The sequence below is a fragment of the Pagrus pagrus genome (assembly GCF_965226575.1).
Source record: "Pagrus pagrus genome assembly, chromosome: 14".
Taxonomy (NCBI): Eukaryota; Metazoa; Chordata; class Actinopteri; order Spariformes; family Sparidae; genus Pagrus; species Pagrus pagrus.
This window is the reverse complement of record NC_140198.1, coordinates 21,010,199-21,035,528: the sequence shown is the minus strand read 5'-3', so window position 1 is coordinate 21,035,528 and position 25,330 is coordinate 21,010,199. Positions and strand designations below refer to the sequence as shown.

At 40.4% G+C, this 25,330-nt stretch overlaps 2 protein-coding genes across 2 annotated transcripts in view; one reads left to right on the top strand and one right to left on the bottom strand.

Annotated features, from left to right (window-relative positions):
- Positions 1-6,055, bottom strand: part of chordc1b (cysteine and histidine-rich domain (CHORD) containing 1b) — an 8,738-nt gene extending 2,683 nt beyond the window's left edge. The window contains exons 1-5 of the mRNA XM_084373054.1: positions 5,851-6,055; positions 1,235-1,284; positions 1,101-1,157; positions 777-937; positions 99-199 (exon numbers count right to left, since the gene is read on the bottom strand). Coding sequence (XP_084229180.1) covers positions 99-199; positions 777-937; positions 1,101-1,157; positions 1,235-1,284; positions 5,851-5,914 — 433 coding nt within the window. The 5' untranslated portion in view covers positions 5,915-6,055. The remainder of the gene's footprint in view (positions 1-98; positions 200-776; positions 938-1,100; positions 1,158-1,234; positions 1,285-5,850) is intronic.
- A 1,595-nt stretch (positions 6,056-7,650) lies between these two features.
- fat3b (FAT atypical cadherin 3b) overlaps positions 7,651-25,330 on the top strand; it is a gene marked incomplete at its 5' end in the record, with an annotated part of 77,876 nt that continues 60,196 nt past the window's right edge. The window contains 5 exons of the mRNA XM_084373291.1: positions 7,651-10,617; positions 10,721-10,855; positions 12,088-12,289; positions 18,962-19,080; positions 21,585-21,783. Of these exons, the coding sequence (XP_084229417.1) occupies positions 7,651-10,617; positions 10,721-10,855; positions 12,088-12,289; positions 18,962-19,080; positions 21,585-21,783 (3,622 nt within the window). The remainder of the gene's footprint in view (positions 10,618-10,720; positions 10,856-12,087; positions 12,290-18,961; positions 19,081-21,584; positions 21,784-25,330) is intronic.

Here is a 25,330-nt window from a genome sequence, read left to right as displayed (position 1 = left end):
TTCCACTGTCAACATGACCTTTCAGTCTACTAGGAGTAGATGGTAGTCGTCTATGATAAAGAGGAGAAGTGTATGTGTAGAAAAAGTTCTGTTCTTACCTTTCTTCTCTGCCCCATTTTCGGAAAGCTTCAGTTTCTCCAGAGCCTGCTTCAGAGAACCAGAGACTTTATGCTGCAATCTCACCATCGGCTCATCAGCGCTGTAATAAAAAAAAGAAAAAGAAAATTAGGCATGAAACAATTAGAAAGGGAGGGAGAGAATGACTCTCTTTTTTAATTAAGCTGTTAATTGAAAACTAATTGGAAGCGTATTGTGGTCTTTATGCAATGACTACATCATCTGCATCTACATCATTTCAAAATTAGGTCTCGGGCCCAAAGCCTGCCTAAGACTGATACTCTACATGAAAGGAGTTCCACTATTCAAACATAATCGCCTCATCAGTCGCCTGTCCACTCTCTTTTGAACACTGCTGGGAAGTATCCAGGGTAAAAGACCGTGGAGCGCCTCCGACTATCCTGTGGATCCTCAGTGCACGATTGATAATTTCAAGCTGATTTAACACCTTGGAAACTGTACCTATCCTTTTATGTGTTTGATACTAAGCCAGAATACCAAACAGCAGAATGTAGCTCATGAAGGTAATAAGGATGTAAAGAAGCCAGCTTAACGTACTGAATGGAAAAAAGGGAGCTCACCTTTGTTTAAATGTGATTTTAAGATTCTGAATCTTTGTATTTCTAAAAAATGTTTTGCTAAATATAAATATTTCTAACCTTGGTCTTTTTATTGCCTCCTGAGGTTTTGGTGCCGTGATAATGTACTCGTTAAACTTTGTTTTTTGGTCATCCGCGTCGTTCTTTTCTCCCGACGATGTCACATCTGGTTTCACCGGCTCAGGGGGCTTTTCCTTGTTGTGGGGACCTTTTGTGCAGCCCTGCCAGGAAAAAAGTCACCGGGTTGGACTCACAAACAATGAGCAATCAGGCCAGTATGTCCACAGCAAAAATGTGGCAGTCAATGCCTATGAAAACAATAGACAATGGAGACTTGACCCTGAAGGATCAAGAGTATGGATTAAAAAGGAAAGAAAAACTTACAGCAATGCTGAGGAAATCTGAGAAGTCGGTAGTTCTCCTCTTGCAGCAGGACCATCCCTGGAGAAAGTCAGAGAGACGTTAACTTTGAGCGGATAACGAGACACAAGCTAACATTGCATTTTCAGGCATTTTACCTTCAATGCGTCATGGAATACTGGGACTCCTGGATGATAGGTGCAGCCATCTGTGAAAATAAAACAGAAATTTAGAGGAAAGATATAGCGAAACAGGTGGACCAGCATCAGATAATACACAAACCTGACTGATTATTGACTTTTGAGTTTTTCTGGCCTAATTCTAGTTTCATAAAAGAAAAAAACTTTCAGCTTTCAAAACACACCCCGAGCTGCTCACTGAGGCAAAAAACCTGATTTATTTTACAGGATGATGGTTTGACTTGTAAAATAATTGTTTTTGAATGTGTCGAGGCAATCTGAGAACCAGCATCTACAAATGATCTATAGTACTTTTCAGCTGTTTGATGGGCATCGACCCTTTGATGGTAAAGCACTACAACAGCTGTGATGTCTTGTCTGCACTCGCTTGTCCTTTCATATGTGGTACATCTCTCAAAGGACTTTGGTCAGCAGTGTCTGATGCAGTCTTCACAAGGCAGTCAAAAAAAATGGGGGTAGAAAAAACATGTTTTCTTATAGCTGTAGAAAAAGATTTTTAGACCAGGGCATCTGCAGCACTACACTACTTAATTATAAGGCTGTTTTGTCTCACATTTGACCTTTTTGAAAACATTTCAATTACTTGTGCAGTCCTATTTGTTGATATATGCACTTGGCTGGTCACTAGGTGTTGGCAATCTTTCCAGCAGTATTTGATGGCCATATGGGGTCAAGTCTGTCCAGTATTTATTACAATGTATTCAGGCAAGTGACTTTTATTCTTGAATAAAAATGACCTAATATGCTGAGGTGGATGAACATAAATGGTGAATAGATTGTCAATTATGTTGTGGAGAAAAAGAACCGCTCACAGGTCCAAAAGTGACAATGATACAGAATAATACATGGTTAAAACAAACACCAAACTACAGACTTAACAAACTAAAAAAACCCACAATGGATAAATAGAATCGAAGCTTTTGTAGAAAATGATTTTCTGATACTCAGTATTCAACTTTGATTAAAAATGGACCATATTGTTACATAAAACTTGAATCAGATTTGGATATTATGTCCTTGTGAAGTGCAGCGCTGACAATACATAGATAAATTATGAAAGTGGGAATTAGGAAATGAACTGGAAAGATTTATTAAACTATCCTTTTAAAAGGGAACAAATTTCTGTGGAAGACAAAAAGTTTTTCATATGGAGGCGAAATTTAAATATAAGCAACATAAAAGCCAAACTAGACAAAAGACAATCTGAAAGTTTTACACACGTACAAGGTTAAACCGATGGCTTTATGATGCACTTGAGATAACATCAGAAAGTTTGACAAATTCTCATTTGTGATTTTCTTAAAGTGGAAAAGACAGCATGATTTAGTAAAATTTCTGGCTTACAAGACACGCCACGGTGGGATGAAAGAAAAAAAAGACTGGGTCTGACCATATATCAAGCATTTTCAAGCACTAAAAGTAATGACAATACTCGACTGTTATGAAATGAGGTATCAAATTAAAATGGAAATCAGACTTGACTCTTGCAGTGAGTTACTGGTAATAAAAAATACTATGATTACTTTAAGGAAGGGGAGGCTATTTCTAACATAAAAGGAAATAAGGGACTCACTGAGGTTTTGTGTGGGAGTTGAAGACAACAATACCACCTTGAATGTTCAATTATATTTAGATCATATTCATGAGCAATCTTTATCCAACATTTGAAAACTTAAGATTGAGAATTGAATTACTGGGACCATAATCTTTTCCTGACACAGCCAGCATCTTCTTAATGGTGTTGTTGGGGTACTGCACTTCTGGAGGTTTGTCATAAAGAGAGCAACTTAATTTAATTTTGTGTGTCAAATCTGGAAACAAACTCAATTAGAGCTTTAAACACGACAAAAGAACTAATTTTCTCATGAGTGGTGTTTCGAATGTATTTGACTCCCTAGGCATCTTGTGTAACATTAAATTAAGGATTTGGCCACTGTTTGGGAAACGATAAAGCACTGTAAACATATCACGACTTCATTTGTCAGATGTCCTGTTTTCTAAATGAGGTCCTTGGTTATTGGGGAGGCTGCTGGCAGGAGAAAATGTGGGTTCAATAAACATACTTTGGCTCTCATTGGTATAAGCCCTTCTAGAAGTAAAGAACAGGATTAGCTCATGAATAAATTTAACTTCTTTCTGTTTCCTATGGGTTTCTGAAGAGCAGATGAGCTATAAATATAAGGTTTATAATTTCAAACCTAAAATAATTACATAAGGAGGTTCGGATTTCCTTATGTGCATAATGTATGAGAGGCTGTGGTGATTATGATAGTATTAAGAAAATATACAGTAAATCCAGTAAGGGCTGGGTGATATGGCCTTAAAAAATGATCGCAATATTTTTAGGCCATATCTCAATACACACCACATATTAATATTCTTCATAAATGGTAGGTTTGGGTGACTGACAAAATCAAGTATAGATCTGCACAATATTGTCAATAAACTGACATTGCCATACTTTGGTTTATAACGATATGAAAACTACAGGAATTTCCTCCAGACAACTTGAAAAACTACTTGGGGAAAAAAAAAAATCTTTCTAGAATGATTGAGGTGATTTTGTAGGGTCGTGCATTTTATCAATACAACTCACAAGCAAAATACCCTAAAGACCCCTTAAATCAAATTATGTTATATTTGACAGACTTTTCTTGTAGCTTAGACATGGAAAATGAGAACTGTGCAACTTTTGCATTTGTATAAAGCAGCAAAAAAGGATGTGTGAGTTAATTTACTTTACTTAACATTGCATGACCTGTGATGTGACTATGATTATGCAATGTCAATACTGGAACGATATACTGTTCAGCCCTATATCAATAATACATATATATCGCTTCTGAATATCTGAAACAATTTCTATATAAATTTTTTGCAGTATTGATACACTGCCATACTCATTGTGCCCACAAAGCAGCACCTCCTAGATTAACTTAGATGCTGTTGTTCTTGACACACAGTACACAAGAAATGTTATATTTATCTTTAAATAAAAATCTACAATTTTATGCCCTCAAATGTTTTACCAATTTTTCCCTGAAGTTGGAATTAAATATTGACATTTTTGAAAGCATTGCATCAAAGTTAGAAATTCCAGTATCGTGACAATACTTTTATATATATTGTGACAATAATAGTAGGGATGACTACTGGTACCTTTACAGAATATTTCCACATTAGATTTTGAGAAGTTATCATCATCATAATGACTAAGTGGGTAAAGGCAAGTAGTAGAACAAGTAGAACAGGCCCTGGCTGATTATCGGGCCGATATTCAGCATTTTACACACATTATCAGTATAAGTGATTTTACTGTCAGATTGCCGATAAAATAAACACATTTTAAAATATGCTACTTTAGCTCTGATGCAGCATCCTCTCACACAATGTCCTGCCCACAACACTATCTGATTGGTAACCCGTCACAGATAATAGCCCATAAACACTGAATAATCTGAATCTGCAAAGTAACCAAGTTTATCAAACATACCTAGTGGAGAGGAAGTATATATATATATATATATATATATATATATATAGAAAATGGAAAGTACTTGAAAATTTTAGTTAAGAACAGTATTTGAGTAAATTGTACTTTGATGGTTTATTCCATTACAGGTTGTTTGAAGTTTTGACACAAAAAGTTTTGTTTTTACAGCAAATGGATATCCACATATTAGTTTTCAGTCTTCTCGATTTCTAATAATCAGTATCGGCCCTGAAAAAGCCATATCAGTCGACCCCTATTCTGGTAAATTCAGGAAATCACATCACTTTACTGTAATTCAGCCTTTAAAACCAGGAAAAGACAACACTTTGCCACATAATGATATAACTATATCAAAACACAAGACAACATATAGTCTCATATGTTCTCTTTGATTTGGTTTTACAGTAAACAGCTCCAAAAGCTGTTGTAACAAGCCATCTGGTGGATATTTGAACTAGTTAATTAGACCAGTGGAATAATGTTATAACTTGATGAAAATAAAAACAGACATAACGGTATTTCATACATCTAGAGACTATTTCCCATAAAGAGTTAAACCTCACTGCTAACTGCCTACTCTGCTTGACTGTCTTTGCTGCCATTCGAGTTGTTCGGGGAAAAAAAGTTATTTCTCTGTTTTAGCACTTGTGGTAACACAGTTATTTGTACGGCACAGCACTGAGACGTATTGTAGAACAGGCTATATGTAACACAAAGGCTGAATGAGGTGTTTCCTCTACTGTAACTTTATACCTCTTTCTGTGTGCCCTGTCCGGGAGAACGCTTCTTCAAAGTCTAACCTCTAACCTGCTAATCGCACAGGAGCTTAGCATGCTAACAACACCGTGAGAAGTCAACGAAGGCCCACGTGTTATTAGCTTCCTGAGTTATACGACACTAAAGCAGTGTTAATGAATGAAGTTGTACGTGTGTTGGGTCCAGTCCGCTTATAAAAGGTGAGCTACATGGGCTCACCAGGCCTGCCCGCTGTAGAAATTTCCAGAATGATCACAGGTTAGCTTGCTAGCGGAGTGTTACCGGGCACAGCGATAGTTAGCGTGAACTACAAGACACTACTCACCGTCTGGGTTATTTTCTGGATCAAACCGCTGTCCACATCCCTTATTATAACACAAAACAGACATGCTGATGAGTGAAGAAGGTTTAACTGATGGCCAGATTTGTAATTCACCACTAAAAAGCTCGTGTGTGAGAGATACAGAGCCGCAGCCGTTGCCTCACACTGCTGTACATTACACCGCTCTGCTCTCACTTCCGGATGTTGTCGGCCGCGCTCGGTAAAGATCGGCGCGTGCCCAGCCCGCCTCATCCATCCTGTGAGCGCACCGTGGTCCCACACAAGCGACAACTGATGCTGCCCGCTTCCAAACTTGCGTTAAGCGACATGTTCTCTCCACACCACATTTGTTTCGGATCTTAACCTCCTCGCAAACGAACACCTGGCTGTTTAAGCGTCAGTTTCGTGTTAACTATTGCAGTTAAAGCCGAAATAGCCCACTGCACTCAGGGTTACAGTAGTCAGGTGCATGAAACTGGGGCAATAGCTATTTAGTTTTACGAGGATGGCTGCAGCCCAGTAGACAACAGCCTGTCGGGATTTGTGCACATGAATTTTCCATTTCTCCAATTCGCCATCGACTTGTGCGCGACTGTTTAACGCGTTTTTCTTTTCTTTTTTTTCTTTCTTTTTTTTTTTGTTTTTTTTTGAAAGCCTGCCGGAGAGAGGATGGAAAAGGATTTGCTTTCACTGATTACAGCTGTTTCGTCTAAAGGTAGGGCACGCTGTGATGTGTGGATGTCTGTGTGCAATACAAGTCAATTAAGGTGCAGACGACTAGAGCTAAATAAACTAGTGCATTTTGCACGGAGGCGAGCTCCACTGGATCCGCATCAACATGGGAGACGATAATGCACCCCAATATCTCCCGGGACAGTCTACCTCTGGGGAATGTTGATTCGAGTCGTTTAATTCCTACTGTCTATGTAATGCTGAGATGAAGCTTTAATTTAGGTCGTACAATGCAAAAATAAGTGAGCTCAAATTTGATATCATCTGTTGTATTATTTATTTCTATTATTGTAGTTCCTGTTGAAGTTGTATAATGATCAAGAAAAGACTGCTCTAAGGCGATGCATACATTCAGGAGTATATATATTCTACCTCATCAAATATTTGAAAGATGTTGAAATTAAAATGATAAAAAAAAAAAATAATAAAGAAAAAATAAAGAAGGTGTTTTAACTAGGCCACCTCATTTATGCCCTCCTTTCCATTTCTGGATGTTATTTAATGGGTTAAAACTTGTGGCTGTGCCTGCCTTGCAATTAACACGACGATAACTTTTTGTAAGGAGGCTGTTTAAAAAAAACAGTTTTGTGCAACTAATTTCTAAAAGAGTTCGCATCTTGTCTGACCATGGTGTCTTTTGTCCGAGTTACATTTTCTCTTATCACATTCCTGGTGTTCTGGCCAAAGAAGACTCTGACCTGTGTCTTTGAGGCACTCTTTATCATATAATAATAATTGTTCCTGATCCCTGTCATTTTCTGATGACATGTGTAAATGCGCTGTGCTTTGATGTGGTTTGTTGAAAGATACATCATTCTTTGCTTGAGAGCCTTTCGAGTGCAATACTCAGTGTTTGAATGCAAACTGTTTGAGCGCATCATTGAATATGCTATCATATCCCTGTAGTGATAAGCTGCACCTCTGAAATGCCTTTGTAACTTTTGTCTCTCAGGTCTATATCAAATTTTTAGCATGCAGAGAGCATGTCTCTAACAGCTCACCAACTGAATCCAGATCTGTTTTTCTTTCTTATTCTTTCCAAATATAGGGTGACTGGGTGATGGAATAGTGATGAAGCCTAATCGGTGGGGAAAAATGCTTCCTCTACCCAGCTTTTCTCTTATTTGCCATTTTATTTGCCTCTTTCTCCTCCTCCATTTCCCTCCAACCTATGCCCAGTTTCTGGCAGAACCTAGGGCAGGACAAGGCCTGCTGCTTTTCACCCAGCCTGCCTATAATGCCTCCATCTTTGAGAACTCAGCTGCAAGAACTTATACCAGGAGTGAGGTCAAAATGGGCATCATTCTTGGGCCACCTCGGTCTTTAGACATCAAATATTCCATTCAGTCTGGAGACAGTGAGGGAATTTTCCAGGCTGATGAGTTTGTAATGGGAGATTTTTGTTTTCTACGTATACGTACTAACGGAGGCAGCGGTGCCATATTGAATCGGGAAGTGCAGGACAATTATACACTGACAGTTAAAGCATCTGCACAAGGAGGCCTAGAGGCCTTAGCTACTGTTTATATCAAGGTCTTGGATACCAATGATCTTCGACCTCTCTTCTCCCCAACCTCCTATTCATTCGTTGTCTCCGAGAGTGCCCCTCTGGGTGCCAGCATAGGACGCGTAACAGCCACAGATGCTGACATGGGCTCCAACGGGGAGTTCTATTACTTCTTCAAGACCAGAGTTGAACTATTTGCTGTTCATCCGACGAGCGGGGTCATCACCCTGACCGGTCGGCCCAGGATGGACAAAAAAGATCGATTTGAGCTGGAGGTGCAGGTGGTCGACAGAGGGATGAAACTCTATGGGAACAACGGTATCAGCAGCACTGCTAGATTAGTCCTAACTGTGCAGCGAGTCAATGAATTTGCTCCTGTTCTCACAGCAGTTGCTGTCGTTCCATCATGGGTTGACAAAGACCCAGTCTATGCCATAGTGACTGTGGAGGACAAGGACGACGGGATATCTGGGGATATAGAGTGGGTGTCCATCATTGAGGGTGACCCCTTTGAGCAGTTTGTGGTTGATCGATCGCCCGTCGGGAATGAATATATGGTTAAAACCTCTGAATTGCTCGACTGGGATACATTCCCTTATGGCTGCAATTTAACCTTCCAGGCTAAAGACAGAGGTATTCCTCCTAAGTTTTCTAAACCCCAAGTTGTTCAGTTGTTGGTTACAAAGCCAGACCCAGTGTTGGGGAAATTCGAGAGAGATGTTTATGTATTTAAGTTGAGTGAAATAGCTCCTCCAGGCACTATTGTAGAGGTGGTGAAAATCTCCCCAGCTCCTCTGAGTGTCAATTACAGCTTCAGCGGCTTCTCTGATCCGATGTACTTTGATATAAACCCTTTGACTGGAGTTATTACGACCACAAGGCAGCTGACAAGGATATCACAGGATTTCATGGAGATGGAGGTGGTTGATATTATTAGTCAGCAGCGGGCAAGGATTAAAATCACCATAGAGGATGCTAATGACAACTCTCCAGTGTTCAACAAGCCGTTCTATGATATCGCAATCAACGAGAGCTTACCTGTCGGCACTGTTGTTCTCGTAGCATCTGCTGTGGATGATGATAAAGGAGAGAATGGGTTTGTCACCCACACCATAAGTGGTGAACAGTCTCTTCCATTTACCATAGATCAGTACACGGGGGAGATGAGGATCACACAAGATCTGGACTTTGAGTCATCAGATGATATGTATACTTTCGCTGTGCGGGCCTCTGATTGGGGTTCACCCTACAGAAGGGAGACTGAGGTTAATGTCACCATTCGTCTTGTAAATGTTAATGACAACCAGCCTCTTTTTGAGATGATTTCTTGCAGGGGGATGATAAGCCGTGATTTCCCTGCCAGCCAGACTATTGTCACTATGTCAGCTGTGGACATAGATGAGCTAGGAATGGTGAGCTACAAGATACTATCAGGTAACGAGTTGGACTATTTTAACTTAAATCCAGACACGGGGGCTTTGTCGTTGAAAAAATCTTTAGCAGCGGAAAATTTAAAAAATGGGGTGTTTAACCTGAGAGTAGTGGCAACAGATGGAGAGTTGTTCTCTGATCCTACATTTGTGAATGTATCTGTGGTGAGGGGCAGGATGGCACCCATGGGGTTCAACTGCAAGGAGACCAGGGTTGCCCAGCTGTTGGCAGAAAAAATGCTCTCAAAAGCATCTGCTATGGCGAGACAAAGACCAGATGAGAGATTTACGGACCTTTTCTCTCTGAACAAACAGGCTCCACAGTTTGAGGCCTTGCCCACAAGTATTCTAGTGAGAGAAGACCTCGCTGCTGGCACCAGTGTATTTCAGGTGAGAGCACGCGATGGTGACCCAGGCTTCAATGGCCGTGTTCTCTTTTCCATATCTGATGGCAACAAAGAAAATTGCTTCAATATCAACATGGACAATGGGTTGATAACTGTACTGCAGCCACTCGACCGCGAGCGATCGGATCGTTACTTCCTTAATATCACCATCTACGATCAGGGTGTTCCTCAGATGTCCAATTGGAGGCTACTGACTGTGATCATCGAGGATGCGAATGACAATGACCCCCAGTTCTATCAGGACAGCTTCTCTGCCCTTGTTGTCGAGAACTCAGCCATTGGTATGGAAGTTATTACCATCACTGCATTTGACAGAGACATGGGTCAAAATGGACAGCTCTCCTACATAATGCTGACCAGTGTGCCTCAGTTTGGTATTGATAGCGAGACAGGAAGTGTGTTTGTTGCCAGCCACTTGGACCGAGAAACCATCCAAATGTTCACTCTGAAGATCGAAGTGAGAGACAAGGCCGAAAGAGGCACTCGGAGGTCATCAGTCACCACTCTAAGTATAATAGTGGATGATGTCAATGATTGTGCCCCGGCTTTCATCCCAAGCAGCTACAGTGCTCGAGTTTTGGAGGACCTCCCACCAGGGGCTGTGATTACCTGGGTGCAGGCTCAGGACCCAGACATTGGCCCCGGTGGACAGGTCCGATACTCCTTGATTAATGACTTCAACAGCACTTTTGAGGTAGGTGCTGTCTGTCACTATTTGTATTGTCTACACAGATGCATATGCTGATCCCCTTTTTATTGGCAGTTTATGATGAATGGGATTGTAATGCTTTGTACAGGTCGATGCTGTGAGCGGAGTGTTGAGGATTAGGAAGGAGCTCGACTTTGAGAAACAACAGTTTTTTAACCTAACATTGATCGCTGAGGACAGAGGAATACCCAGCCTCATCAGTCAGACGTTTGTTGAGGTGGAGGTGTGTAACACACATGCACAGACTTGCACATATGTACACCCACATTTGTACCAGAACAAATTTTAATGATCAATTTTATCAAGTAATCATTAGCACTGATACTTTTGTTGATCATTATCAAGCTTCCAATTCTTGATATGACGCTTTATAGTAACTTTCATTAATAAATGGTAAATTTATAGTTAATAAAATTTTAGTTCATAGTTATTTAGTTATATTCATATTACATAACAAACAATGACACCCATTATAAACCATGTATTAAAGGGTAACGCCAATAATTTTACACATTAAGTGAATTTACAGGTGAAAAGATATGTGATGGGTGAAAAAAGTAGTATAAAGCCTTTTGTGGCTCCAGAGAACAGCAAGTAAACTGATATATTCCCTTCAATGCTAGACCAGTAGACTGCTTTTCAAAAACTGGAGCCTACATTACCCACAATGCAACTTACCCACTGAGTAACATCACTGGAGGAAATGTATCAGATTACACGCAGCTTCCTCTGGAGCCACAAAAGGTTTTATACAATTTTTTCACATATGTAGTAGTACTCCCCAAAACCTGTAAACACGCTTTAATATGTAAAATTGGTGGAGTTACCCTTTAAGCAATTGTAAAGGTTTATAAACATCAGTTGCATCTTTATAATGGCCACCCAAATAATGTGTTTAGATGAACTACACACTATTTATTAACCATTAACAAAGTGTTATAAACATTCATTGCATCGTTACTAGAAACAATTGCTTAATAAAATAACTTTTTGTTTGTTAACAGTGATATAACTGTTAACTAAAGTTTAATTAGCTATACATTTACCTTTTATTAACGATGGTTATCATAAAGTGTTATGTGCCAATATTTACATGTTTTCGTGGATTCTATAGAAATAGAAATATATCAAGGTACACTAAAAGTTAACAGTGTAACCCACAACAATGAAACATGAAGACTGTTTAAAGGAGAAGCTGCAGGATGGCCCACAATTCAATTCAATTCACTTCTGTGAAAGGGACCGTGAGCAAAGTACATCATTTATTTACCAAAATGATTTCTTCTCAGGAAACAATATTGTCCGTGAACATAAATAGCTGCAAGTTATAATATAATCAAAGGTAATATTTCTATATTGGTCCAATGATTTTCTGTGTTCAAAATCACACTGTTTGATGCTCCGCATATCTTCACCCAGAGTTCAAAATTAATATGAACCATTACATGTCCTCAGGTGGTGGATGTCAATGAGAATTTGTATGCACCCTACTTCCCTGACTTTGCTGTGAGAGGCTCAGTGAAGGAGAACTCTCGCGCCGGCACGAGTGTCCTGACAGTCAACGCTAAGGACGACGACAAGGGGCGAGATGGCGTGGTGAGGTACTCTGTCAGAGGAGGCAGCGGACTGGGCACTTTCACCATTGATGAAGACACAGGTGTGACATAAGATCAATTTTGAAGCCTATTTATGTAAAGTGGAAATCCAATAACTTACAGTGCCATGCGTGGAATATCAACACCCAAATGCCTGATCATTGCATATTATTGGAAATCTTTATAGCTCTGTGCCACTGCTGGTGACTTTCACATGTGTGGAGTTGTTGCTCCACTCTCACTTCTTGTGCCTCTGTCACCTTGTGGTTTTGCATTGCAAGTGAAAGCATCAGCGTCCTAATTTTTTTTTTCTTTTTGAGTGAATGTCCATGTGTGTATTAGAGGGAGAGAGGTGGAGAGACTGTGAGGTACAGTCAGAGCCAGTAGGCTGATGGGGCCTCACATGGGAGCTGTTTCTGTGTGAGCTGGGCAGAGATCATTACTGTAATGAGGGCAGCATGGCAGCTACACTGACTGGGCCTCGGGCCGCACTGTCCAGCTGATCCAGTGCTATGTGGATAACATTGATCAAGGCTCTCCTGCACAGCACCACCATCTTTTTCAGGAGTAGTGAAATCGCTGTAACTTATTTAAGGAGGCATGCCCCTCCCCCACGGGGAGTAGTTGTCTCCAACTGTCCTGCAGTGTCAGACCACAGCTGAAAACATGTTGATGCAAACAAGAAGCCGTGACTCACTTGCCCAGGAATGAAATGAATCAAATACCCAGTATAAAAATAGGACAGTTCGTATTAGCTCATATTGGCTCATGTAGAGAATGAATATATATTTATATATATGTAGGACAGCCTCTCTGCCGTCCATATATCCAGTTTATTTCTAGTTTATATGCAGCTTGAAAAGATCTTGGCATTAGCTACATCTTCCATCAGAGAAATAGGTCTTGCGGCCACTGTGGGCACAAAGATATTAGCTTGAATCCAAAGGCTGCATATTTGAAATTTGACATGGGAGCCAAAAAAGGTGTGCGTGAGAAATCTTACTTTCCCATCAAGGCTGGTTGCAAGTCTCTGTCTCTCTCTGTGGTGCTGAAGCTTTCAAACTTAATCGCTCCCTGTGCTTCTCTCCATGGTGCTGAAACATTCAAACTTCAAGCTCCAAAATCAGTCCCTCGATCACTCATTCTCTCTTCTCTGCATGATACTGTAGAGTAGCTACTCCACAGTGAGTAGTATTTCATAATCACCACTTGGTGCTAAGCGTTGCCACTGACAGGCCAGAAGTGTGGAGATTTTGAAGGTGGAAGTCTCTGATTCACTTTTTCGATGACACTGCTCTGACTGCTAATAGTCTCTATTGAAATTCAGATAGATACTCTCGCTAGATAAAGTCCTTTACAGCTTTTTATGTTAATCAGTGCTGGTCATAATGTTAAGTGTTATATTTATATCCCCCCCACTGCTCACTAATTTAATAACCCCATATTTAACAAATGTCACGTATTTTATTAATTAGTCCACTGTATGACAACCTTTTATTGTCACTGGTTGCTTTTCCATTAATTACTGTTTTTTAATTTGCATTTTGTACCATGCACAGTTTCACTTTGTAAAACCCGGTTTCCTACAGTCAACATCGCTAGTCATTGTATTTGACTGAATCCATTTTGTTGCATGACTCAAATCTGAAAAACTTAAATTCTTCCAGTCAGTACCTAATTAAGTAACAGCGTGAGAATACCATAGCAACAGGTGATGAATACATTTTTGTAATTCAAGTTCAAGTCCTTAATGCACAACAGTCACACTGAAGCAGTCATTGGTAATGAAATTCTTGTTCTTGCCCACTCTAACAATGCTCATAAAATATGTATAAAAAGATCCCACAAGCGAATGAGAACAGAGAAACAGAGAATGGAAGTCAAAGACATAAATAGTGCAAAAGTAAAGACATAGGAATACAATACAATATATATCAGTAGAATATCAAATAGAATAAAATAAATACATATATAAAATGAAACACTATACTGTGATAGACAGTCGTGATATAAGAAATAAACTATAATGTCGACAGTTTGTGCAGGAGTGTAGTAAATAATGTATAAGAGTAATACAAATAGGTAAATCACATAAATATATATATTGTGATGATTTAACAGCTTGTAAAAAGTGGCACAGCATATATGGTATATGAATAATACACACACAGAGATGTAAACAGCTAGTGACATTAAATATAAAATAAGTGTACAGGTAGAGTGTACCTGTAACCAATGCATTACAACTCACAGAATAGAATAGGATACCAGTTGAGACTGTTGAGTGAGATCGATGTGCAGCCACGCAGAATTCAGTGAAAAAAACTTTATATATATGTTATATTTATATGAATATATTATTATTTTTTAAACTATAACGTGGTAAAGAGAAAAAAAAAATATCTAGAAAGACTTATGCAGAGTAGTGGTTAATTTTAGCTGGTAGAGTTTGTTTCGCCACTTAGTTTTAAGGGCCACATGTGAGCGTTCCTCTTCTGGCCTCTCCTCACCTCTTGTCACACTGGTGCCTACTGTACATGACTCGCACTGGAGGCCTGTATTGACCTTTATCTAGGCTAATTAGTATTGACCAAAGCTGAGAGAGAAACAGATGGACAAATGGAGAGAGAGCATATCTGTCGCCCTCACTCTCTCTGCGTCACTCTCTCTTCATGTACCGTATGGCATGCGCACACAATTACATATGCATGATGTAGACATTGTACTCATAGACAAAGCAGTGTTACAGCACATAGACAGATCCCCACAGTCTTCTGTATTCAAACCTCAATAAGGAGCATCGCAGCGAGCGAGAAAGTTTATTGAGTGCAGATTTTCCAGGGGAAATCAGAGTGCTTGTTAGAGCAGAAAGCGAAGGGAGAGGGGAGTGGAAGTGATGCGAAGAGAGGAAGGAAGAGGATGCAGGGGATTCTAGAGTACATAAAATGTGTCAGAAGAAAATACTGCTTTCTTTCTTCCTCCCAGGCCTCTATATATATATATATTTCTTTCTTTGGGAAGTTTGTTCTTAAGCTGTGACTTCTGTTACCCTCCCCTCCAATATCACGAGCATGTGAATGGTATCAGATAAAGAGACACCGCATGCACATGCCAAGTTTCTCCTTCATCAAGTGCTTCATTTTATCTTGTAGTGTAGAAGTCAGTGTTGTCAGGCGTGGACAGAGTAGCGGCGCTCTGTCCTCCCACCATGCATTTAGCTGCCATGTTGAGTTGCTTTGGTCTGACTGCTTGTCAATCTGTGGCTCTTAGTGCCAACACTAAGTATGTGAAGAAAGAGTGTGATAGACAGTGAGAGAGAGTAAAAGGGACAGAAAGAACGAGAGAAGTGTGAGGAATAAATACTTTTTAGCTTTTCCTTAACTCGTGTACCTCGCTGTAGCTCGTAAACCGGCTCTAGGATGCATCTTATGTAGTCGTACCTGCCGTGTGTGAATGCAAACTTCACTCCCATTTGATATTTAGATGTTGAAGATGGCTCACTCCAGTGTATGGTGGAAAGCGCAGGGGGAATCTATCATAAAAAGAAGTAGGATCTTCTCTGGCTTAAACCCTTAGCACTGCTGTACTTTGAACAAAAATTGGTATTCTTGTCGTTGGTTAGGGGGAAAGCAAGCCCTGCAATTTCTCATTGGGCAGCTGTCAGAAGCCACTGCTCCTCTATTATTGGGTTTGCAAGCACAAGGATTTATCACAGTCGGGATAAAGCACTCTTTAAGTTACAGGAAAACGCACGTTTAAATAGTAATCCATTCTGCATTTGTTGGAAATTAACGGGCTGTAATTTTTTTATGTCCTTTTCTGCCACACACAGAGCTATTCGGTCGTGTCTCAAGATGCAGAAAGGTATACGCAGTACTTTATCATCAATCTTGGGATTGATTATTGGAAAAATGGCAGCATTAATTAGATAGTGGGATCCCCGAAACTTCTTTCTCAAGAATGGATAAAACTGAAAAGACATGACAGATGGATGTAAACCCACACGTACTGTGAACTTCCAGATTAGAAAGTATGCCGTGACCCTTCAATTTTTGTGTCCACTCTTTGAAGTCTGTTATTTATGGTGAGAATGGATGCTGTCAAGTCAGATTTATATTGAATCCACTGAATAGTGCCTGTCGGTCTTAAAGTTCAAAGAGCTTTTGAAACAGCCAGCTCTGTTTTCCACGTCTCCCTCTGTCGAGCTATCTGACAGAGATGAGATGTGTTTTGAAAAGGACGTGGTCAAGGACGTCAGAGCAAGGATGTGTTTCAGCAAACACTTTTACTATGCACTGTGCATGCCCTGGGCAGCTGCTTAGGCATAATCTGACACACACACACACACACACTCTCCGGTGATAAGGTAACACCTTCGCCATTCGGCCGAGGAGACTGCAACAAGACTGACTCAAGCACTCAAAATAAGGCCTCAAGTCACTGATTTGTATGCTTCTATTACTCTAACCTGGGCTCATGGGGTTTGTGGCTGAGTGGAAGGCCAAGTTAGGGAGCAGCAGACGTGTACTGTGTGACAGCAAATCAAGCTGAAATCGCCTCAGTCCACACAAAAGATTAATATATGTATGAAAGGATCTGTCTTTGTCTTTTTAAAGGAAGAATGCTAATGTTCTAATTTAATAATCTATTCAGCAAGGATCCCTGACATGGTACTTGTGCTCAAGTTCTCTGGTTAGAGGATTCTCACTGAACAGCCACATATTTTTGTGATTGTTGAGATGATATCCTGCAATAATGTTTTTAATAGGGTGGTCGAGGTTAGACACAGAATCGCAGAAGTGGAAGTGAGCGTGTTTACCCCAGGGGCCTGCAGTGTGGGCTGAACCGTCTTAGCTCTCTGTCTCCCTGGAGTCATAAAACATAGGACCTCATTTATTTTTGGTCAAATTAGAGGAATACCCGATTTGGTTTCCTTTTGTGCTACATGGCTCAGGAAATACAGTTTTTGATAAAGATGTGTTGAGAGTAAAAATAAAGCAACAGACAAAAATACCCTGACACTGAGTTAAACCTCTGCTTTTATAGATACAGAGCACTAGATGCGACATGTAAGCAAGACTTGCCATTCCAGGATGGAGCCATATGGCAGCCATCTTACCTGTGTCCAATTTTAAAGGTGCAATATGCAAGAACTGTCCACCTGTCAAATTCAAACTCCAAACGAACAGGGGGCAGGATATCATCAGTCGCCGCTAACTGCTGCCAACTGTAGCTGCAGTTAGCTAGTAAGCTCAGTTAACCATGCAGCTAGCGGATGTGTTAGTTGACTCTGCCTGGACTGGGAGCTCGGAGCACCGAGGGATAGTTGATGAAAAAAAAAGTGTCTTTAGTAATCTAAATGGCTGTTATACTACATTAAGCAATATCCTTTATGTAAAAATACAAACTGTATCTATATCTATGACCACTTTGCCAACAACAGATATAATGCCATGCTTGGCAACAAAGTGGCTCCATTAGAAATTAAGGCACATATAAAGTTTACCTTTATTGATCTGAATTTGGCTCGACAAAACAGGTTAGTCTCCAACGACCAACACCAAATGCTGCTCATGGTACTACTACTGTACCACACCTTCCAGTACTAATTCTGACAGAAACACATTATAAATCTTTGCACATTTTTTAATCATATAAAGTGTAACAGCAGTGTTGAGGTAAGCATAAAATAGTCAAAGTAAATACACTGGCTCACACATCCAGTCTCAGCTCTGTCTGACGTCTTCTTGGGGTTAATTGCTTGTGTACTCAAGCACAGGTGCATACACAGACTGCTCATGCATCGGCCAGCACACACTGCACGTCTCAGCTCTGACTGAGTTCCTTTAAGTGACAGATTCATGCTGGCTTTTCTGAAAGTGTCATTTGTCTCTTTGAGCAGAAATGCATCAACTGCTCAGTTTGCACTTATAATGAGCTCAATCTGTTTACTGTGTCCGACTTGTGTTTTTTCTGTTGATAGACTGGATATATGCATGTGATCCTGTCGTGAGAGTTTCTTGTTTAAACAAACTCCTTGTGCCGCTCGTGACCTTGCAGGACTGTGCTTCAGCGCTCTCGGCGATGTTTGGAAATGACATGAATGAACTCTTAAAACCTAGAGTGTGAAATCACCAATGTGTGTCATTGTTCGAGTGTTTTCTGAGAAAGTCCTGCATGACTGATTTAAAAAAAAACAAAAAAAATCAGAGGCACGCATGTGTCATTGTGAGCGTACGCGTTGTCCCTCGAGAGGTCACCAAAGCTGTCAGCTACTCATCTTCCTTAAGGCCACTAAACACACGCCAGTCAACGTGTGTGAGTGTGCGTGTGTGTGCGCGTCTTTATCAGCGGAGGGCAGTTCAGGGTACGTTTAGCACTAAGCGAATTGCAGCGGGAGCAGTTTGGTCAGCTGTGATTAGCAGGAGAGAAGCTGAAACATTGAAGGTGACTACAGCGGCGCCACTAATGCCTGTGAATGTCACTGAAGCCAGGACACGAAGTTTACTCTAAATTTGTGTCTTTGCTTCTGCAAACTTAGTATTCAAAGTCTTTCCCTATGAGAGCTTTTAGGGATGTATTATGCTGATGACACCTAAACTGCCCCTTCACACGCACACACACACACACATACACACACACGCATGCACACTGACACACACAAACACACCTGATAGATATGCATTCTCAAGCCTAAGTATCAACTGCATTAATCGTTCCCTTTGCCTCAACAGGGGTGATTTACACTGCTGGTATCCTGGACTGTGAGGCCAAGGACTCCTATTGGCTAACAGTGTATGCCACAGACAGAGGGGTTACACCGCTGTCAGCTTCTATTGAAGTCTTCATTCAGGTACCCGCTTTCACACATTAACCATACACAAGAGGCCTTTAACAGAGGAAATGAACATCAAGTGGCCAAACTAGTACTTCACGTTTGTAATAATAACTCATCACTGTAACCTCAATTGGTCACAAAAATACAACAGCATCCAGCTTTAGAGAGGCGCAGTAATATACACACCTACAAACACTTTAAAATTGAATATCGGAAATTAATATTTCGGTGGATGTGATCAGTTGATATTGACTTTGAATCTTGCTAGCATAACGTTAGCTTTCTAGCTAATAGCTGAGCCAAAATTTTCTATGAGCTGAGCAGACTAGAAATCTCCTGTTGCTAAGTTGTATCTGAGGTTCATCCTATTTACTGAAGTAGTGAATGTCTCCATTGCATAAGAACATTATGAAATGACTGTCTGGATTGATTGTTCCAGCTATAGACCGAGTCACTGTGGCGTCACCAACAGTCACCTCCAAGTGGAAAACTGTCATTTGATTTGCATTGTGGAGACCTGAGGAGTTGGCAGACTTGTTTATGTCTGTCGTCATTTCAAGAATGAACTGTAACATGTACAGTACAGCTATATAGTTAAACATGTTGGTTTATGATGTTTCTGCTGTGATTATTTCATGTGCTATACTGCTTTACTAGCATCTTTGATAACTACGCAACAGCGACATCTCATGCTGACTGCTAGTTTTTGTTAAACTCAAGCTGTCATTTCCTTTAAAAGGTAAATTAGGTCTCCAAACATTGGAATTCGGTCTATTTGTCAAAGAGGCGTTGCCAGGGAAACGGAGGTATTGCCTGTGAAAAACATATGAAAATATATATTTATGGTCTTTTTTCTAATTTGACCATGGTATCATCAATTTCCCCTCGAGTCGTCTACAATCAGGAATGAATGGAGTCCACGATGGCAACCCGGCCTCCACGTCGTCCATTAATCCCTGATAGCGGACACCTTGTCGGGCATAACCCTTGATTAATCCCTCTACGGGAGAGACTTGATGTTCTGTGCAATTAGGTGGAAAAAATTATCGGCATTGGTAACTGGCCAAAATGAGTTGGAAAATATTGGCATATCAAATATTGCCAAAAAACAATATTGTGCACCTCTGTCATGCTGAATTTATTTCGATACAATTTTTTTTAGCGTCTCTAAATTACAAGCAGGGACACTTGTCGTGTCGTCAAAATGTAGCCTAGCAGTAGTAGCTAGATAGAAAACAGCTTAACTGTGTTGTGCCTTTGCCCCCCAAAGGATTTGTACAGCTTCTAAGACATCACATAAAGGAGCATAATTTGTCAAAGACTTCTTTCAAGTCCACCGGTGGGACATAGTTTGATATTTGAAAAGATTTGGGTGGAGTATTCCTCGCTTAATGTCACATTAATTTCCGCCACATTAAACATCATTTTCAACACAATTTATTTAATTTTATACTTGTCTTAGCTTTGATTTCACCCTGTGTTTATTATACATTTCATATTTGCTGTACACCAACATCTCCTTGATGTTTAATGCAATTTCCAGACATATAACTTCTTACATCTTTCTACTGCAAAAATGATGACATTGTATGGAAGCTTGTTTGTCTTCTGTATTGTGCACTGATAAATATTTGCAGCCTGCAAACATGTAATCCCAGGCTAGGTTAGACTTTTTAGTGTTACATCCACAGACACACTATGAGGCCAAACGCTCAGTTCGTTACTCTCTAAAATGCTGACAGTGTTCAGTACAGAGGATAACTTTAGCAATGCTCAGTCTGTAAGCAAGAGATACACACTGGAGGGAATTCTCTGCTTCAGTCTCTATTATATTTGGCACTAAGTAATCCACTGTCTAAACACTCGAATACAAACATTACAGCTCCAACACTGCTTACCCTTTGGGGAGGAATTCAGCAGTGTGTAAAAAACAAAAAAAAACAAAAAAAAAACAGTAACAGGCTTTTCTGGCTTCAGGATATTCAGGTGTGAGCGGGCGCTTTATCCCAGCCTCTTCATCACAGACAAAAATAGGGAGATTAATCAGGCACAGGTGCTCCTCATTCAGCGGCTGAACCATCTTGGCTCTCGATGCCTCGCAGCAAACACTCAATCAACGCTGTGTTTGCCATAAATATTCCAGATCTATGCTGTAAGAAGGGGAAATTAATTTGCAGTGCATTTAAAGTGTGACATCTCTGACATTTTCTGGTGAATAAATTTCCATGTTGTGATTGATAACGGATCAGTCGGGGCTCAGTCCACGCTGCAGTTCATGAGCCGTTGATTAACAAAGATACTGAAATCGGCAGAAAGATTTTCCTCACAGTGTGATATTACCATATATGCTGATTTAAATGGTTTTATCAGCTCATCTGTTGGCCAATTTAGATCCAACGTAGATAAAATGTTAATATTGATATAACACTGCTTGTTCCTAACCCCCTGCCTTCTCTCGCTCTCTCCCTTTTATCGCTCCCTCTTCCCCTTCCTCGCCTTCTCCCTTATTTCTCTCTCAGGTAGAAGATGTCAATGATAATGCTCCGCTCACCTCGGATCCTATCTACCACCCAGCCGTCATGGAGAACTCCCCGAAGGATGTGTCAGTCATCCGCATCCAGGCACAAGACCCTGACCTCACCGCCACGCCCAGTCGTCTGAGTTATCGCATCACTGCTGGCAACCCGCAGAATTTCTTCTCTATCAACCCCAAAACAGGTGACACTCGCGAACAGCGACACAATTCTTAATAATTAAACTGCCTTGGTAACACAATTGGCAGTATTATGTTGCAGACTAATAGCATAATTAGTTTAATCTTTTTGTGTTGATGTGTTTACATGCCTCCGAAATGACTGAGATTTTCTTTCATCATGCACCTCCTACTCTGCGTTCTTTCAATAAAAGCCTTTGGTTCCCACACAACAAATTAAAAAGACTTCTGTGCCCACACAATCAAACATCTAGGACACGGACGAGCCGCCCCGACAATCTTCAGCGCTCGGTTAACTGAATTTTGCTTCCAGTCTTCTACAGGGGCGAAAGCTCTTTGCAATGTACTTGAGGATATTAGTGTAGTTAGTTTTTTATTAAGCCAGTGTGTGGGTGCATATCTTCTAATCATGAAGGAATTTACAGTCAGAGCAATTTTCTTTCACATTACTTTTGTTCCCTGAAGGAGGGTCAAATGGTTTATTTCTACGCATTCTGTAAATATATGGTGACACAAATGAAAACATGCTTTTCTCAGTCGGTTTTAGAAAGTGAAAAATGGAAAATGGAAGCTGAAGTTGGCTAAAGGTTTCAGGAGTATTTGCTTGGATTTGGAACTACTTTGGGATCAAGACAGGGTCTTAAAGTGTCTGAGCTTGTGAATTGATGCTCAGACAGCCTGCGGTTGTATATTACCTCTCTTGAGCCTGTGGGAAAGCACTGCATGAGAAATTAAAGCCTGCGAATGTGTAAAAAAAAAGGGGGAACTGAGAGTGAAACATTTGCACTCTGTTCCTGTCGTGTCTCTGTCCTTGTAATATAACAAGTACCAGTGGTGTATCCAGGGGTTGAAATCTGCTTGGCCACCCCAAGCGCCACCTCATTCCCCCAAAGCATGATTAGCTATCTGCCTGACGATAGGCGGGACCTCAGTTCAAACCAAATTTGACAGTATTTTTGTATGTAGCCTCCTTTTGGTGGTACGATTTGTTTTTGAGGACTTAAAGGGTAACTCCACCAATTTTACATATTGAGGTGTGTTTACCGGCCTTGGGAAATAGTACTACATATGCCAAAAAAGTAGTAGTAGCCTTTTGTGGCTCCAGAGGAATACATTGCCTCCAGTGATCAGTATTGTGGGACACTAGGTTTTAAAAAGGAAGAAGAATGTGTGTACTCCTGCACTTCTACAGTTTAGCATCGTTGGATTCATGATTAGCCAGTTGAAGAAATTAGCATAATCGAGGCAGCAGAACCAGAGTTAATGTTGTTTTTATTTCACACATTTCTCAACACCAGGCGCCTACAACATCCACAATGCAACTTGACCACTGACAGCTTAAATTTAGGGGATTTGGCTTCAACCACTATGCAGTCTTACTGTAAACAGACTTTGCGCTTTAATTTTACACTGTTTTTCTTGCTTTTCAGCACTGCCAAGTTATTCACTTAAGTCTCTTATTCGTTTTTTTTAGACTGTGTGACTTCACAGTTGAGAGCATGTGTTTTGTTCTCAGAATGTTTCTAGAGGCACAAATCTTTTCTACACATCTGTGAATTTTATGTGCTAGTAAAATCTTTTTTTTTTAGACAGTCACACACTTGAATTCCTCATGCACTTTTTAACAGGCTCACAAAAATGATTTACAGCGGCAACGTGTGAGCTGAATATCATCTCACAACAAACTCTGAGTCTTTTAGACCCTGTGTTAGAGGCAGGATCCCCGTCAGAGCCTGTTTTGATCCCATGCTTTTCACAGTCTTGATCTTCTACTAAATAATTTCAAGATCTTCTTGTATTTATCAAGTATTTATTATTTTTGACACAATGTCCACATTGGAAAATTAGCAGAATTATCATTATATTCTTACATGAATACCAACATCACTAAAGCAAATCAATTCTGATGTTTTTCCGTTTGGGCTGTCAGGCTTGAAGTCTAGGGAGGGCCCTGTGCATTCTCAGAACAAGCTTTGCTTGAAGCTTCCATTAAAGAATTATTGAAGAGGTGAAATGTTTTATTCAAATCCTGAAGAAACAGAAAATTCTGGAGTCTATTCTGTCTCTGGCCTAGATTAAATGATGAGTGTTTCGGTAAACAACAAAAGGCACATTTCCACTGTTACAGGGACCGGTATCCGGATTCAAAGAAATGTCAATGTAATGATCAAAAAACGACCTATTTGTAGCACGCAGCCCGTCAGTTATCAAGCTTATAGTAGAAGGAATTCCCTAACGGTGTGCTGTCACATGTTTAGTCTGTTTGTGGTGGGTATTTCCATTTCTTTTCCTCTGTTCCTGTATGGCAGGTGTGACGAAAATATTTCCCTCAGAGGGCCAAAGCTGAAACGTAATGGTGGGTCACGTGCCAAAAGCAAACACCTGTTGTTATTGTATTGTTGACATGCAAAATGGTGCTTGCATCCCGAGTTCCCTGAATCGCAAAGTATTGCTGCTAGGGATTTTTCAATCAAAAATTAAAACAAAAGACGTAGTTTGATGAAGTTAGGGATCATGGGAGTTGATTGTTGAACAACGACCATTACCAGTATTGAAAATCGTAACTCAGGCAGAAATGTTAACGGATGAGGTGATGCATTTAAGTCTTATTCGTGTTACGTTTAGAGGTGTTTTTGTCACCTTCTCTGCTCACTCTCTCAATTGATGTTTCCCAGGCAGGTATAGAAACAGGCGACCAAATGAAATTCACCATTACCTTGAAAATAAATGTGTATTTTTCTGAGTTGAAACATTGTTTGAAACATTTAGGAAATGCGGGTACACAACTCAGTAATGGGGTCATTACATGACAATGGTTTTTGCATGAAACACTAAACTTTTGTTGCGTTTTGGTGGTTGGTTCACACGACAACAGCATTTTCTGGCAAAACGCAATTCCTATGAAAACTGTGACGACACAACGTTGCTTCACACGCATGTATTACATTTTCAGCCTCATAGCTATAGTAGGAGGAGGACAACAAGAACAGTGGCGCACTATCGAGCTTTCTTTGTGCTGCTGACTCCACTGAGTTTATCAACGCTCCTCCAGCAAAGTGTAGAATTGCTGCACCATTTCTTTGATGTGATGGTTCACCACACTGTTGAAGAAATCATTCCTGAAACGTGCCAAATCCAACTGGTGGGCACCCCCACTTTGGGCAGCCCTGGTGTGTACCATGAATATGCCTGTTGCACTACAGAATCATAGGGAAATATTGACATTATGGAAGCGGGCTGGACTGAGGCAGAGTGAAAAGGCTTATATTGATCCCAGTAGAGACTCATTGGTCCTCACTAACTCATCAAAGTGTAAACTTGCTCTGAACTCTCTGAGAGTAAAATATGAGTCGGATCATGTATCACTTAGCTGTAGCAATCATTACTGTGTCTGTGTTGATGCATCTGTGTCATTCATACAGTTCATTACAAATACTGTTCACACATCCAACTGTCCTACGTATGATTCATGTGTGAAAGAGAGAGAGGGAATCTAATCTATTCTAATCTATTAGTTGGTGTGTTAGAGAGAGCAGCTCTGGGTCGATGAAG